This window comes from Anguilla anguilla, chromosome 10, assembly GCF_013347855.1.
Source record: "Anguilla anguilla isolate fAngAng1 chromosome 10, fAngAng1.pri, whole genome shotgun sequence".
NCBI classification, from domain to species: Eukaryota; Metazoa; Chordata; class Actinopteri; order Anguilliformes; family Anguillidae; genus Anguilla; species Anguilla anguilla.
In genome coordinates, this window is record NC_049210.1 from 26,155,612 (window position 1) to 26,173,498 (window position 17,887).

General features: G+C 39.7%; 1 protein-coding gene across 3 annotated transcripts in view; it reads left to right on the forward strand.

Moving 5' to 3' along the window:
• pomt1 (protein-O-mannosyltransferase 1) overlaps nucleotides 1–17,887 on the forward strand; it is a 241,570-nt gene that overhangs the window by 80,734 nt on the left and 142,949 nt on the right. For 2 of the 3 annotated variants that reach the window (XM_035436345.1, XM_035436346.1), the window contains 4 exons: nucleotides 2,285–2,440; nucleotides 3,983–4,113; nucleotides 4,215–4,310; nucleotides 5,441–5,533. In XM_035436345.1, coding sequence (XP_035292236.1) covers nucleotides 2,285–2,440; nucleotides 3,983–4,113; nucleotides 4,215–4,310; nucleotides 5,441–5,533 — 476 coding nt within the window. The remainder of the gene's footprint in view (nucleotides 1–2,284; nucleotides 2,441–3,982; nucleotides 4,114–4,214; nucleotides 4,311–5,440; nucleotides 5,534–17,887) is intronic. The other variant, XM_035436348.1, reaches the window with a different exon arrangement.

Consider the following 17,887-nt stretch of genomic DNA (forward strand, 5'->3'; position numbering starts at 1 on the left):
CTTTTTTGTACCCATTACCAGACTTGTGACGGTAAATTACCATAGGTCTCTTCTGAATTGACAATTTGGATTTTCCCATGCTGATGGATGACAAAGGGATTTTGTATGCTTGTTACCTCATTTGTATTCTCTAGTGAAACTGGAAGTGATGGAATGACACAATATAGTCCTTTAGACTGAGATGAACTAAATTAAGTAAAATTGTATTGGCAATTTGATTTTGTTTGATTTTACTTACAATAATTGTTAGGGGTGCCAATAATTATGGCACCTATGGTTTTCAGAAAAAATTAGATTGCTTAATAAAAAAACATTGAAGCATGAGAGTAAATGTATTGAAATAAAAGTATATAGTTTTCCCATATGTTTGAACATAACATATAGATTATTATCTGTGTCATTTATTATATGCAGCCTTTTTCTTCATTTTTATTAAGGGTGCCCAGGGCTCCAGACTAACTTTTTACATTGGTTGTACTGGTGCGCCTTACCTTTTCATTTAGGTGCACCAGCACATAATTTAGGTGCACCCAAAATTTTTCACTGCGCCTTTTGGCACCGCAGTAATACATTTTAAGCATGACCTTTTTGTTATTTCCCATACAGATTGGTAATTTCGTAACACATTATGTAAATGATTGTAAACAGGAATAAAGTTGCAGATAAATATTTTTTCTTTATTTAAATCGCAATAACCTCAATTGTTTAAAAAATAAACTTTAAAAGTGCTGATGTTTAAAGTGCTTGACAAACTCAAATAAATAAATCAAACTCAAATAACTCACACAAAAGTGTGCGCTGCTCCCGGAGGTTGAACTGAATTTGATGGTACTACACTGTCATAAGAGTGAAGTTACCGAATAATTTTCCCAGTAAAAATTCCCCAAAATTATGCAAAAACACATTTTTCCAAACTAAGTGTTGTAGTATTGCCAACAGAAGACCACTGATGTGTGAAATGATTTTGGGGACACTACACTGTATAAGAGCATATATATTTAATATTTTTGTAGTATCCCTTTGCGTTGTTGCACTTTTTACACGTCCCCTGCGCACTCGTCTCACAGCCGGCTGTACATAGACACCAGTGTTATTTGTCCAGCTCGGAGGACATCTCGTTTTGGCTAAAATTAGGTTGTAGCTCGTTGTCTACCTTACTACGGTACTAAAGAGGTGTTGTTTGTGTTTTAACAACATTTCGCTTATGAGTTATTGATCCGGGAATTTTGGATCTGTGAATATATTTCCAACTTTACCCAACTTACTGTTCCCTCAAGCCAGTCTCAAGTCGAAATGACACAATTACGTTGTGATCTAGAGAAAATCATTATTTGTTTTCTCGGGAAAACGAAATAATTAAGTTGTGATCTCGATTAAACCATTGTTTGTTTTCTCGAGATAACGAGATAATTAAGTCGTGATCTCAAAAAAACCAACTTTGTTATCTTGTGATAACGCAATAATTAATTTGTGATCTCGAGAAAACGGGATAAAAAATAAATATGCATACAAGGCCGCTCTCGCCACTAATACACACATGCCTTGTTTTTTTACCCCCCACCCGCATTTAGTGAAGAAAAATATCAGGGTCAGAGCCAATCAGAGGCATAGTAGGTAGCGGGTCTTCGCAGAATGCGGGTGGGGAAAAAAAAGAATGCTACACACACAGGGACAGACCTGCTAAATGTCAGGTGCACCGGTGCGACCAATGAAAATGTTTAGTCGCACTTGACAGATTTTTGGTTGCATGTGCGACCAAAATGGTCGCACTTTGGATCCTTGGTGCCAGTAATTCTGGAGCCTACTGTATATTTACATATTTGTGTTGATCTATCAATGAACAGAACCTGTGTCCAACATACAATTCATTGTAAAGTGTAAATTGCATATGTTTCTAGAAATTGGGGGGGTAAACATTTTTGAAGTGATCTCTATATGCATCTGACAGCAGTTGAGTTGAAATGTCTCACGCCAAAAAAGAAACTGAATCAGATTCAAATTTCAAAAACCATGGTGCTGTATTCTAAATATGAAACTGAACATGAAGTGTTTGCCTGCAAAGAGTTTGGAATAAAACATGGGAACATTTTATTAGATTTGATCTTTAAATTGCTGTTTATTCAAAATCTTTTTTCTGTGTTGTAAATGTTGTGTTCATTGATATCAATGATCCTGCTGATCAAAGGAAATAATACTGTTTTTGGATTTATTTTGGACAATAAAAATGTTATATTTTATTTTAATGTTATAAGGCCACATTTGAGGTGTTACTCTCACCCCACAGGTGACCGTCCTGGTGCAGGTATTGGCCCGTTCTCTGGCACTCCTGGTGTTACCTGTGTTGCTATACCTTGGATTTTTCTATGCTCACCTCAGCCTCCTGTACCACAGTGGACCCCATGATCAGATGATGAGCAGCGCTTTTCAAGCCAGTCTGCAGGTCATTGACACATAGCCTACATGCTACTCCCGCACTGTTCAGTGTCTATTTTCTTGAAGTACTCTGTTTTACGGTTTTGTGTTTTAGGCTTTTTTATTATATTATTTCATTAGCCCACTTTTTTGCAGTTTACCTTCATTTTTATTCATGAAATGTGTTTTTCCAGTTTTCAGCAAAATTTTTAATCACATGTACTATTTCTGCTTCTCCTTTTTTTTTTACTGGGCTTTGCACTGTTTATCACAATTAAAGGGAGCCTCCACTGAACAATATACAAGCTAAAAATGCAGATAATGGCAAATTGACAACTGTTATTTGGATCCTGCATCAAAAACTTTTTCGTAACTTGCATTTAAAAAGTGTAGGCCTTTATTTTCATAAACAATGGAGCAACATTGTGTCTTATGGACTCAGTATACTTCAAACAAATTCAAATATGGTGGATTGGCAAAGGCAAAATCACAGGTTTTTGTGACCAAAACAAAATATTGCATTTAGCTTTGATTGCCGCAGTGTGCGCAGGCTGGCCAGCCGAAATTAGTGAAAACTCTCACACAGCCTAGTTCACTGCCCCCCAATACAGCATTGCCTACAATTGGTGACAACCAGTCAACAATGTCACATCATTAGATGCATTTTGGGTCACCAGTTTCTGGTAAACTTCCTGTTTCTTTCGGCTGTCCTTTGCTCATTTCTAAGGTGAATCAGTTCGAGGCTGGACTTGCGGAAGCTGTTCAAGGATATGTCCACTTGTATGACCACAGCTATTGCCGTTTTCTTTGTTTTGGATTTCATCGCTGTTATTCATTTTCAATTCCAATGTCCACTGCTTGATTGGTTGCTTCACCATCTGGTATGGAGCATCATTAAACAAACAGACTTAAAGTCGGAGCGAAACATTTGCTCCCAGCGCGGTCTGATGAATCTTCTAAATTCAAATTTGTTTGAAGTATATTGGGCCGGTTAGGTTCCCTTTCTGAAGGGGTGCTGACTGTTTGCAGCATCCAGGGTTGTGGTTGTAATGATAGTTGATTTGCATTCATATATTCACATTCAACTGATGGCTGCCATTTTAAGTGAGGGGTGTTCTAACTAAATACAGTTGTTGTTGTTCATCTGCTATACAGCTGAACTCAACTTGCTATTTTTTTAAGGAGGGCAGACAATCCTTCCTCCTTTTGTATTTTTTGCTTTATTCAGACAGGAGGAAAGCAGACAGGGTAACAGCTACACTAGGCATTATAGCACAAAGGTGCCATGGTGGGGTATTAAACCCCCAATCACACGAGAGGACTCGCATATCGCTTGAGTCAGCCACCCTGCAGACTGCGCAACACATCTTGCTTCCTCCAAGCATTTTGAACACCATAACAGAGTTGGCTGTTTATCTAATTACAGAACACTTGTCAAGATGATATACTTAAAACTTCAAAAATCTCTGCTATTATGTTAAAATGACACTTCATATTTTGAATGTAGAAAATATGGAAAAGAAGATGGGAGTGATCTCACACATTCCGTGATTTACTCTGTTGCCTACAGGGTGGCCTGGCAAGGATCACACAAGGCCAGCCACTGGAGGTGGCATATGGCTCCCAGGTGACACTACGCAGCAAATCAAGCAAACCTGTCCCATGCTGGCTGCACTCCCACAAGGCCAACTATCCCATCAGGTCAGTAAACATATTCAGAATCTGCACACCCTTCAGCCCTCTTGATCATCTTCCAGTTTGATCTGTTAGTTTTAGCCTAACAACTTTCTCATGATGTGAAGGTATGAAAATGGGCGCGGTAGCTCCCATCAACAGCAGGTCACCTGCTACCCCTTCAAAGATGTCAATAACTGGTGGATTGTCAAAGATCCAGGCAGGTAAGTGCTCCTGTTGCAAGAGGACTCAGGTTAATGCCTCAGCTACAGTATGTGTGCAGTGATAGGTTTGTGAAAGTATTCATAAGATTAAAATTGGTAATAATTTATCTGTGTTAATGTTTATATTAATCTAAATTCTTGAAATAATCTTTAATGATTTTTACCATATTAAAGGATTCAAAGGATATTAAATTAAACAGTAACTGCTGATTGCCTTCAATTACTAATATCTGGAGACCCTGAAAATTAACATTAAATAAAAGAAGCAAACTTTCCCAAGGAGTTAGCCCCATGACCAGTGTCATCTTACTGTCTGTGATGTGGCACACCCAACTGTTTAGAAAGATCTTCTATCAGAATATTAGCTTAAATGTAGAATATTAGGATTTAATTTTAATTGAGTTTGGATTTGGATTAAATTGCACGTATTGTCGGTACTATGCTTTCATTAAACAATAACATTTCAGCTACTATGATTTGTTTTAATGTCCTACGTGTCAACTTAAAGCCTTTTTCATAAATAGTGATTTTGTTAGTAACATTGGGAAACAACAGTGTCTAACAGTTTTTTTCACTTGGAAAGTAATTACTTTCTCTCAGGTATGATTTGTTGTTTGGTGGCTGAGGATGGGCTGTGTTTTATTAGTGGGTCACACAATGTTACCCATGTTGCTGGGTTGGGACTGTGGTTGAGGTGGGTTTTGTTTATGGCTCATCCTCCTAGGATGGCTAGTTTGAGTTGGCTAGTTTTATTTCAAATCCAACTGTGTGACTGTTAGTGGCATCTTACATTTTTATTTTGAGAGATATGTGAATATTGGGTTATATGGCCATTAAAGTTTACACAGTATTTAATCTTTATTCACAATCAAATGATATGTGGCCTATATAAGCATGTCCAAAGGTGTCTACAATTTGGCCAAATGTTCAGATTGAGCACAGTTACAATATATAAGGCAAACAGTGGGGAAAAATATGTGCTAAATAAAGAACTCTTGTCAAGAACAATATGTTTTCCTTTGATGGCTTGTTTAAACATTACTCAATGACATTAATAAGTTAAATTTAATTTGGGTAATGACCCATGTAATTTATAGTTCTGTGAAATCAATATCATGTTTGTATTCCAGACAGGACTTGGTGGTTAGTAAGCCACCCCGGCTCATTAGACATGGCGACATTGTACAGCTGCTGCATGGCATGACATCACGCTTCCTGAACACGTAAGGAAATTACAATGCTTGTCATTTTCACATTTGGAAAAACTGCACATTGTGTGTTTTTAATGTTAGTGTACACAAAATGTATCAAAATTTGATTACCTTCATAACACAATGAGAACACCATCAGAATCTAATGCATTTATTCGTGGCCGCAGCCATGATCACAAACACACCCAAACTGGGATAAAGATTAAGCTAAATATATTTACAAACTTGGAAATCATTCAATAAATTGCTGAAAATGAATAGAAAGCCATTCTTTCTCAATGAGGCTAGAAGCAGGGCAAATGCATGTTTAAAGGGAACCACTGAAAATGCAAGTCACTTGTTCAAGTACATAATTATGATCTAAACTGGGGGAGTCCAATGGTTTCTGAAAAGGGGCGATGTGGTCACATTTTTTGTTGTGGCTGAGCGCTATGACATCTAATTCTACTAATTAACTAATAGTCTTCAATCAAGATATTGATAAGTAGAGTCAGGTGTCCTTGAGCTAGGTAAAAACAAAAACCTGCACCAACAAAAGCCTTTTTTGTAAGATTGGAACCCCTGATCTAAACTATGGCTGAAGTACTAAGCTATCTTAAAGAAAATGAAAAATATGCTTAGAATTACATCTGTGCTTACTTTTGTGACCTGATCGGCCATGCTAAGTTAAGTTAAGTTTATTTGACATGGACATCACAATTACATTGGACAAACCAGATGCATTGCTTAAGTGTTTTAGCATACATGCTAATTCTCAACACTTGTCCACATGGCGCAGTCAATGTCAACAAGTCAATGGTGCAGTATTTTACTGTTATTTTAAGGGCGCGTTATTAAGATAGTAATATGTGCCTACATAGGCAGGTGCACAACACGCGATATTTAAAAAAAAATACATGTCATAATGGTTAGTCATAATATTTATATCCATTTATCCATTTATCCATAATATCCGCCATTATAATAGCAATCCGCCAAGGTGCAAGCGCACCTGGCTTTTAAAGGGAATGGGAGATGACACTGATTGGTTTATTTCATGTTATGCCCAAAACACACCTATGATTAATTAAGAGACTAAGTACAACCCCTTTGAACCATGCGCCTTACTTTGCGCTCAGATTATCTGCCGTTAAACTATCAAAAGTGGATTTGGACACGCCCTAAATGCACTTGTGCCATGTGCTTAAGACCGTGCCCTTAGATTGTTAAAATATAGCCCCAGGTTTTTGTTGGTCAATCGTGCAATTGCTTTCCGCTGCCTCAAGATAGCAATGTGGCAACAATGCACCTGACCACACCTCATTTTAAGACCAACACGCCCGTGGGCGCTCCGATGTGCGCAAGTACATTTGCTATTTAAACAACGTGGGCGCTGGATGGGAAAATGACAACTGCGTCGGTCTGAAACTAGCAAAGACACTTGCATTGCGCTTGGCGCCGCTTTGCGCCGGGTGTAAGATAGAGCCCATGGAGTGCTTGGCAAAGTCAGTGGTCAGCCCTTTAAAACATAAAAATAAGACAAAATAAAACAGACACTCAAGTGACAGCAAGTGTATGTATTTGCTTTTGACAAACACATTCTCTTGAGAACAAAGTTAATTCTCATTATTAATATACTATCTAACATACTGAAAACATATTTATCACATTAAAGGTAAAAAAAAAAAAATACTCACCTCTTTGTGGATTAGTGGTTTGTCTGTGTTGTCACCGAGATATTTGCCGATGCTGGAGACCAGCTCCAAGAGGTCTTTGAGTTTTTCCTGCATTCCTGAAAACTGAGTTGGTTTTGTTTGTAAAAAAAAGTTCGCTACTGTTTTTCGTTTGTTGACAGTTCCAGCTTTTTTTGAACAGGGATACCAAGTAGTCTTTCAGTGTGATCAAAGAAATGAGTAGCTTCAAACAAGTAGGACCATTTGTTTTTCAACTCACTAACTGTTTTGTTGTCACTGTTAATTGGGATGCGTTGGCTGTAAAAGGTTTCAGCCATTAGCTTCTTGACACATGTTTCTGGGAGTAGGCTACCTGCATATGCATTTTGCAGCTCTGTCTTCTTGTCAGTTGGACCCATCTCATCTTCATTGGCTGGGAGATCTGGTTGCCACTGTACACAGCCATATCGATCATACTGTTTGGGTTTTTTGGGAATGGCATCACCCTCTGCTTGCCTCTTAGATTTCACTGTTATCTGCCTATTACAGTTTTCCATTCTGTTCTCCATTTGAAGCATTAAAGAGTCGTATCCTGTGCCAACAATGTCATCCCCACATACATCACAAAAAGACTTTGGGTATTTCTGAACATTTTCTTGGGCAATTTTTCTAAGAATGTCTTGTCCTGGTCTGTTTTTGTCTGTGGTAAGCAACTCATTAATAACGATACAAACCTCTCTCGTCTTAATGCTGGACATGGGCGTGTTTTCTCCGAGATGGCTTTTGTAAGTTCTGGAGGAAATTTATCCCATGGAATTTGAAAATTCCCAGTGGTTCTTGGTAATTGTGATGACGTAGGGCCAACATTGCTGGCTGATGGTTCTGTGGTTCCACATGCTCTCTGTGCTGCTGTTGTTGGGGAAAACTGTACGCTATTCGATGGTCCTATGAAATAAATTTTTAAAAAATAGTTAATTACATTTTTTAACATCTAGAGATTTCCACAGAAGTCTTGCGCACTTTTTGCACAATTTTTTCCAAGCTGTGACTTGAAAAAGAGATAATGCAGAGATAATGCAGAAATTTTCGATTTCTAATTTTAAATGGTCTTTACACACAAACACACAGGACAGGAGACCTATGCACTTGGCTAAAACAAATTATATTATAAGCATGTCTCACATTTTAATTCTGGTCTTCAATTACATTACAGTATGACAAACATAACCTATAAGCAGGAGTGTTCACTATGCATGGACAAAGATGATTTCAAAAAACCTGTACTAAATGCCTGAATCAATCTACTACATTGTATAGATCGTAGAATTCCTTCCAGATCATCTGCAGTTACCAGGCTAAGGTCCTCAATGCAGGCTACTCCAACGAACTCCAGCCTTTACTCCTGCATTGATGTTAAAAGGATGTCCTCAGATAATGTTTTCAAATACACAGGACGTGATGTTAAAATCCAAAGTGCCACCTCTTAAACTCCCATGCTCCCAGTGGTGATGGAAGGCTTAAGCACTGACCTACGCTACTCTGATGTTGAGAAATGCTGGACAGACACGTCATTGGGGTTGTCAAGTGGGCTCCTACTTTCATCAACGTTTCGCTGACTGGGCCCATGACGTTTCCAGTAGGCTCAGCGGTACGTTCTGGCATCCCAGAACCACCCCCCTTTGCATCTGCCTAGCCGGCTTATTTGGGAGACCAGCTGGGGTCTTTCCTCTTCAGCCAGAACCACTGGCTACTCCGCTCTGCCACCCCTGATGTTTCCTTGATGGCCTGGCGTAGGGCTTGTCCGCTGATACCCAGGTCCCTCATCAGTCTTACAGTTGATGTTGCCACAAAGCCCCAACATCCAACTTCTACAGGGCAGATCTTTGCACTCCAGCCCCGCTGTTCTGCCTCTGCTGCAAGCTCTGTATATCGCAGTGTCTTTCTTTCGAAGGCTTCCTGCACAGCATCCTCCCAAGGGACTGTGAGCTCCACAAAGTATACCATGGACTGAGAGTTGGACCATCTCTGATGGAACTGTAAGCCGTTGGCCCACATCCACCAGCATCTGCCAGTCCCGGGCTCCCTCCGGCTGTCCAAACCTGGCTCTTGGTGGAATCTTCAGTTGTCTTTGTTCCCCTTTCCGAACAAAGGCAATTAACATAACTGGGTTGGTTGTTCTGGGCTGCAAGGCGTTGTTGGTTGTTCTCCTGCTTTCCAGAGTTGCTGCCAGACACTTGAGCACTTGATTGTGTCTCCAGGTGTACCGTCCTTGGGAGAGGCTCACTTTACACCCAGTGAGGATGTGTCTAAGTGTAGCTGGTGTTGAGCACAGGGGGTATGATGGATCTTCGCCCAGCCATTGGTTGAGATTTTTAGGGGTAGGAAGGACATCGTAGGTTGCTCGAATGAGGAAACTTATCCTGCTTGACTCCATCTCCCACATGTCCTTCCAGCTGATCTTCCGTTTTTACACACTCTCCCATCTCATCCACTGGCCCTGTTTAGCTTGCTACACAGCCTTGGCACACCTACTCGACTCCTCCTGTCGGCGGGCTTCGGCCACGGCCAACGTCCGCCGCTCTAGTGAGGATGCCTTGTTCCAGCAAGGTCGTTTTCCGCCAAACCCCAAGCCACCTCTTCCGTGTTGGACTTGGCCCATGATGTCGCCATGGTGGAGAGCAGGTAGTCTTGATGGAAGGGTAGTCTTTATCAGTGTTAAGATGGTCTCCATAATGGCTGGTGTTTTAGAGGGATGAGTAATCTTCCACCTCTGTGGTAAATTTTCAAAGGAGCATAATTATCAATGTCATCCAATGATTTGCAAACTATACTGCAATAAGCACTGCTAACAATTTCAAATACACCAAGCTCTGTTACATGATTCGCTGTTTTTTCTCTCAATACTAAGAGTACAGTCTTTTTATTTTTGATAACAATCAAAGAGATCTGTCCCAGCTTTAACAGACTAATGTCATAAGTAAGGATGACCAGCAAGTCAGTGATATACAAAGTGCCATGAACTATAACCTTATCAGTAACTACAACGTTATGATCTGAGAGATCAAATTTTTGAAGAGCATCCTTAATCTTTGAATTGTATAACTCAGGGTAATATTTGGTGGAGTTTGTGATAATCAAGCCAGGATTAAACATGCTACCACTGCTCTGGTATGCCTGCAGTAACTGATGTTTATCTGCTAGAGATTTGGGCACATTTCTGAAGTTTTTGGTAGATCGAATACTTCTTTTAAAATAGCCACGCTTGCTTCCAAAACGCACTGTTCAAGTACGAATGAGAGGACCAAATTTCAGTGTCAACTCAGGATAGTGTAACAAGTAATGGTGTTTTGGCCACAGGCTTTTATGTGGGAACAGTGTGTCTTTGTTCTAAATAGTCTTCTATCAGTATTCTCATGAATGCAACCTGAGATTCTGACTACTTTGGTGCACAAACAAACTCAACCAAATTTCTCAGCAGAAGAACTAAAAGCCAAACAGCATCCTCTGAATCTCTTATTTTGCCATGCAAAATTATGGGCAAGAATCACAGTAGCCACCAATTTTGAGCTGCGTGACCCCTAAGCTTTACCCCTGTATCTGAGAGGATATTTGACTTGTTGCTGCTTTCCCCAGGAAAATATTTCAGTCTGTCATTCAACAATTTGTAAGTGAACCACTTCTTTTTTTTGATGAGAAAGTGCAGGCATAGTGCCAAGACATAATCTACAATGCCCTCAAACAAATCATGAGCCAGACAAGGGGGCAAACTTGGTTGACAAACATGGAAGTGTGTCAATCTGTTGAAAACAGTCTGCTTTAATGCCTTGGTGCATTCTGACATCTGGGTGGTTTGCCAAATATTGTACAGAATGACTGTAATTGTCAGGAGTTCACGGGAAAATGACAACAGGTCTCAACTGCAGAGTGTAAGGGACTTAGAGTGAATTGCTCTCGACTTATCTGACAATACCTGCAGAAAAATTCTGAGCTTGCAAAATTCTCTGTGAATCCCCCAATAAAATGGGAATGCAGATTATCTCCGGTAATGCAAACTACACTGCCTTTAAATGTCTTCTCATTTACGGTAATGCCACTATTCTATAACTCACATAAGTCCTTCACTAAAGGATCAAAAATTGTCTGAGGCCCAAACAATTTGCAATCCTTTTCCAAACAAAGCAGTGCAAGTTGGATTTAGTCAACTGTGGATGAAAGTTAGCCAGTGTGTAATATACAGCAAGGACTTTGTGTTTCAGTCTGGCAGAGCCCAACAGGTTAGCCACCTCAAAAGCGTCCTGAAAGAGCATGATTTTTAGATAATGTGGACCCAAGGAAGACAAGGAATTGGATTTTAAAGTCCATCCATCAACTATATCAGCTAGTGTACCATCCTTTCTTGGAAGAGGATTCAAAATGTGCTGCCATGAACTATTGTCTTCCAGGATAGCTCTTAAGCTGCCCTTGATGGGTATATAATGGAAATACCTATTCTGAAAATTGCCATCATGTGCCAGGTTAATCTGCACTGGTTCAACAAAGTTGAGCTTGGTTTTATAGTATTGGAGCCTCCTATGGTGTGTGGTTAGAGTTACAAATTTGGCTTCTAATGCTTCTTGCACTGGACTTTTGTCATATACATTTGTCCCTACATCTTGCCATATATGCTGAGGTATAGATTTATCCTGGAGAGCTGCAGATAGCATACTCATGGTGCATTCATGCTGAATATCCTGAATAGTCCTCATTAACTCTCTGAGTTTGTAGCAGCAGGAACTAAATACTTCACTTGCAAGCCCAAATAAAAAAGTGCTAGGTTTTCAGTGTATTTGTCTTGTAAGTCATGATTTACATCCTCCTGGACACTACTTGTGCCTTCTACAACACTCACCTCTTCCTGTGCTGATGAACTGTGTAATGCAGTAGGCCCATCTGGAATTAGGGTCAGGTCACACATTATGTAAATGGACAGATTTTATACAGGTTCGGTCCCAGTTTTTGTGGTATCCAGAAATATGGGAGGAAAAGGATGTTTTTAGTTTGAAATATTTTGAACAGCCATCATAGGGACATGGTATGTCAAGACCCTCATTAATATGAGAATTCAAGTGGGAAACAAGCTCTGTAACATTTTGACACTGTTTGCTGCAACAATCCAAAGCACATTTCAAAGGCACAGACATATATTGGTTATAACGTGCCTGTATCCTTGTTTTGTGGTGAGCCCTAGTGACATGCATGTTAAAAGCATTATAAGATGAAAATCTTTTACCACACGTAGGGAAACCACAGGGAAAACTGGTCTTATTGATATTCCTATGTAGCCTACAATGTTTAACAGTGGGCTTCAGAATTATTGGCACCCTTGATAAATATGCACAAAAAATGCTAAAAAAATGCGAAACTAAAAAATAATAGTTATTGACATAAGCTTTATTTTCCAACATGTGTAAACTAGTGTGCTTGATTAATGATTCATTGGAATCAACCAAAGTCTTACATTTTTTACATTTTTTTTTCCCAAAAAACAGGTTCCACAATTATTGGCATCCCTGGTTTAATACTTTGTGAAAACACCCCTGGCAAACATGACAGCCATGAGTCTTTTCCTATAATTTGTGATAAGGTTAGAGAACACATTTGGAGGGATTTTTGACCATTGCTCCATGTAGAACTTTTCAGAATCATTGATATCTTTGGGTTTACGCTTATGGACCCCACCTCTTCAGTTCAGACCACAGGTTTTTGATGGAATTTAAGTCTGGAGACTGAGATAGCCATTGGAAACCATGGATGTTGATTTCACTTAAGCACTTCTGTTTAGATTTTGATGTATGCTGGAGTCATTGTCCTGCTGGACAATCTACCTATGACCAAGTCCTAGCTTCTTAGCAGAGACAACCAAATTTTCTGCCAGAATTTCCTGGTACTTTGTTGAATTCATTGTGCCATTGATCTAAAATAGTCCCCCGGAACCACTGCCAGCGAAACATCTCCAAAATATCAATGACCCACCTCCATATTTGACAGTAGGTATGAGGTGCTTCTCCTGTATGCATTCCTCTTTTGCCGCCAAACATGTCGATGGTGCGTATGGCCAAAACGTTCAATTTTGGTCTTATCTGACAATATAACTCTCTTCCAGTCATAATTCCAGTGAGGTTTGGCAAGCTCCATATTCTTGGTTTTGTTTATTGTGCTCAGTAAGGGCTGTCTTCATGCTACCCTTCCAAAGAGTTAGTTGGTATGGAGGTGCCATTTTATGTTTTTTTTTTAGACTTGTTGACCGCAAGAAACACACCAATCTCTGCAATTCTTAAACAGTGATCCTTGGGTTATTAATGGCCTCCCTCACCATCTCACCACCTCACCGTCCGTGGGGGCACCATGCACTTGCTTCCTCTTCCTGGCAAATTTGCACCCATTCCATATGTTTTACACCTTTTTATTATTGCCCTTGCAGTGCTAAGTGATATGTTTAACCATTTATGTCTTTTTTTGTACCCAGTACCAGACTTATGACAGTAAATTACCATCGGTCTCTTCTGAATTGACAGTTGTTTGGCTTTTCCCATGCTGATGGATGACAAAGGGATTTTGTATGCTTGTTACCTCATTTTTATTCACTAGTGAAACTGGAAGCAATGGAATGGCACAATATAGTCCTTTAGACTGAGATGAACTAAATTAAGTAAAATTGTATTGGCAATTTGATTTTGTTTGATTTTACTTACAATAATTGTTAGGGGTGCCAATAATTATGGCACCTATGGTTTTCAGAAAAAGATAGATTACTTAATAAAAAAACATTGAAGTATGAGAGTAAATGTATTGAAATAAAAGCATATAGTTTTCCCATATGTTTGAACATAACATATAGATTATTATCTGTGTCATTTATTATATGCAGCCTTTTTCTTCATTTTTATTAAGGGTGCCAATAATTCTGGAGCCCACTGTATGAAGTTACAGAGATGCTTTTAAAATCACACATGCTACAAGTGAATGTCATTGCTAATGTTACTACTGGCAAAAATCGATGTTAACTGGCTTAACTGACAGAATCGTGAGGGGCAGCAACGGTTACAGGGAAGAGGGTACCGTTAGCAAGCCTTCAGCAACCCAAATTGAGATGGCTATGACACAAGGTTTGCTATGACGCAAGGTTCTCGGCTGTAAATTTTGCCAATGGCAGAAAAAGCTTATCCGGAAACAAGCTCGTGATTAAATAATCTTGTTAAAATAAGAATTGCTTGATAGAACTGGAGATTAGGTCCACAGGCACTCATCCTGGGGCGACGTAGCTCAGGAGGTAAGAGCGGATGTCTGGCAGTCGGAGGGTTGCCGGTTCGATCCCCACCCTGGGCGTGTCGAAGTGTCCCTGAGCAAGACACCTAACCCCTAACTGCTCTGGTGAATGAGAGGCATCAATTGTAAAGTTGATAAAAGTGCTATATAAATGCAGTCCATTTTACCATCCTGCACACATTTCATGGCGCCTTTTTTGCTGCTCGTTTTTAAAAGTCCACAGGCACTCCAGCACACGTTTCATGGCGCCTTTTCTGCTGCCCATTTTGATAACGTTAGCTAGTACAATAAATGACTTTATCTATATTAGATCGTGAGAAGCTCTAACCTTCCAGAAACTGAATATATGTGTAAGCACACAACAGCTAAAAATTGTTATTTCACCTTACAAAAGTTAACTGTGAACTTATTATACTTAATGTTAGCTATCCAATTGACCAAGTTTGAATTACTGCTGCCAGCTGCCTAGGTCAATTAAATAGTAAATATAATGTTACACTAGATCGTAAACAGACCCGTAGCCTAAATACTATTAAACTTTGAATGGTTAACTACATCAAAGATATATTTAAGATAAGCAATAAGAATATGTTTCTTACCGCAGGGTTGTCTCACCGCTCCTGCGTGTATTGCACATAGGCTACATCTCACCATGGCACCCACGATGCATTGCGTTTAAAGGAAAAGTCTGTGAAAAGGTTATGAAGGAATAATGTGGTTAAAAATACTAGTATACGTACCGTAAAATTACAGATTTTTTAACAGTGTAGATGGCAAAGTGTCATGTCTATGTTACCTTAGCGAACGTTGGCTAGCTCTCCCACTAGTGAAATGGGATGTTACTGGGCTTCTAGGCGTGTGTAACTTTATAATTACAAACGATTTTGGGATTTGGAGGTACTGTGGAAGAGGAGGTACTGTGGAAGACAAGGCCGTCGCCGCTGCTACCCGAGGCTGGGGGATTACAAGCTACCACTCCCCTGCTTCATTCCGGCAGCTGGGATCAAGTCGGGCAGGCCTATCTCTGCCATCGGCCCCGGACTGTTGAATTTCTACACGGGGGTCAAGCACTACATCCATTTGCAGTGGTCATCGCTGAAGAGCCGAACACATGTTCACCATGACTGCTATGGGCGATAAGAAGGCAATGGCCTGTGGCATATGTGGGATGTTCATAGTAGTGTCTGCTGACGATTTTATGGATGATTTTAAATGTATCAAATGCAAGCACATTCAGGAACTTGATCGAAAAATCATCCTACTTGAGGAACGCATTAAGGAGATCGCAAAATGCGAACAAGCGGTGGACTGTTTTAATAACATTTCTGTTATGCGACTGGACCCGCATCCCACCAGCTGTTCCTCGCCTCACAACACCAGTGGGAGGTGGACTACACAGCGTCGAAAGACTGGGAGACAGCCGCTTCTTTTACCGCCGGAGATCATTACCAGAAACAGATACTCTGTGCTTAGTGACTACGAAGAACATGAGAATCTGATAAACTCTGATTGCCCTTGCTCTGATTCAGACGAGATCCTTTTAATCAAATTATTATTTGAAATGTCAATGTTTCACCTGCTGATGACAAAACCAGGGTTCATACAGAATGTTTCCCTTGTGCTAGAGTCCTCGATTTAGCTAGTGTCACGGAGAACGTTAACAAACAAGTATAAGAACGTAGAAACGGTAATTGTTCATGTAGGAACAAATGATATAAAGCAATGGGAAACCTTGAAAAAGCAATTCTGTACTTTGGCTGACAAACTGGAAACAATTAACAAAAAAGTGATTGTGTCTGGTCCACCCTAATAGATTAGGTGCTGTAATTTTATCCAGCAATATACAGAACGTGCTTAGACAAGCCTGACTACGCTCTGCTCTGCCTAATCAGGAAAACGCAAGGTGCACAAACTTATCAGTGCATACTGATTATATAAAAAAATCTGAAGAGGTTTTCTACATTCAGTCTGTTAGTTCTAGCGTTAGGTTGCCCCGCCAGAGTAAATACCCCATTGGTGTAAACATAGACAATTTGATAAAGATCCCACTCCAGGAAGCACCCCGCTTAAAACCACTGCTAACCTCTAAACAGCTAAGATTTGCACTATTGAATGTCAGGTCACTCAAAACCAAAACATTTATAATTAATGACCTTATTGCGGATAATATATTAGATTTTATCTTCTTAACTGAAACCTGGTTGAGCACGGATGGAGCAATCTCTCTAATAGAGGCCAGTCCTCCGAACTACAATTTCTTTCAGATAATAAGGCAAAGAAAAAGGGTGGTGGATTAGCCAATATCTTTGCAGATACTCTAAACTGCAAACAAACTGCCCTTGGAGATTTTTCCTCGTTTGAGTATCTTGCTCTCACACTTAAGTGTTACCCTCCTGTGCTTATTGTAACTGTCTGTCGTCCACCTAAGCAAAACACTGTATTTCTGCCTGTATTTGCAGATTTTTTATCAATTGTTCTTACCGACTTTGATAAGATTCTTTTAGTTGGTGATTTTAATCTGCATGTGGACAATGGGACAGATTCCAAGGCTGTGGAGTTCATGAATCTTTTACATTCCTTTGATTTTAATCAACATGTTACAGAACCATGGTCACACTCTATATATATTACTATATCTATACAATATTACTGTTCCCTTAATTACTAATGTCATTATATAAGATCACTACTGTGTGCTGTGTACAAAAAGCTGTGTTACTGAGTGCAAAATTAAAAAGCGCTTCTCTGACTCCTCTTCTGCAGCCAGGTTCTCAGACCTTTTGAGAATTCACATCTGGATCTAACGCTACTATGGTTAAAAGCTCTGTAAATCAACTAGTTGACCATTTTAACAATGCATTAAAGACCACTATTGACATTGTAGCCCCAGAGAAACTTGTCGTAAAACAGAAAGGAGATGGAGGAAAACAAAACTACAGATACACCATGACATTTATAAGGAAAAACTGTGCAACTATAATAAAGCTGTACATACAGCATTTTTAGGGGTCCAAGCAGTGAAGCTGGTGGAACCCTATTGTATCTGTTAGGATTATTATTAGGGGTCCAAGCAGCGAAGCTGGTGGAACCCTATTGTATCTGTTAGGATTATTAGGGGTCCAAGCAGCGAAGCTGGTGGAACCCTATTGTATCTGTTAGGATTATTAGGGGCCCAAGCAGCGAAGCTGGTGGAACCCTATTGTATCTGTTCGGATTATTATTATTATTATTATTATTATTATTATTATTTTTCTTTGCTAAAAGTGTCTGAGGCTCAGCAACCATAAGTCCTAGAGCAACCAAATTTGGCAGGTGGGTTTCTATGGCCCCCAACTACTCAGGCACTACAAATCACCTATGTCGGCCAGATGGTGGCGCTATAACAAAGGGTAATGCGTAAAAGGCCATA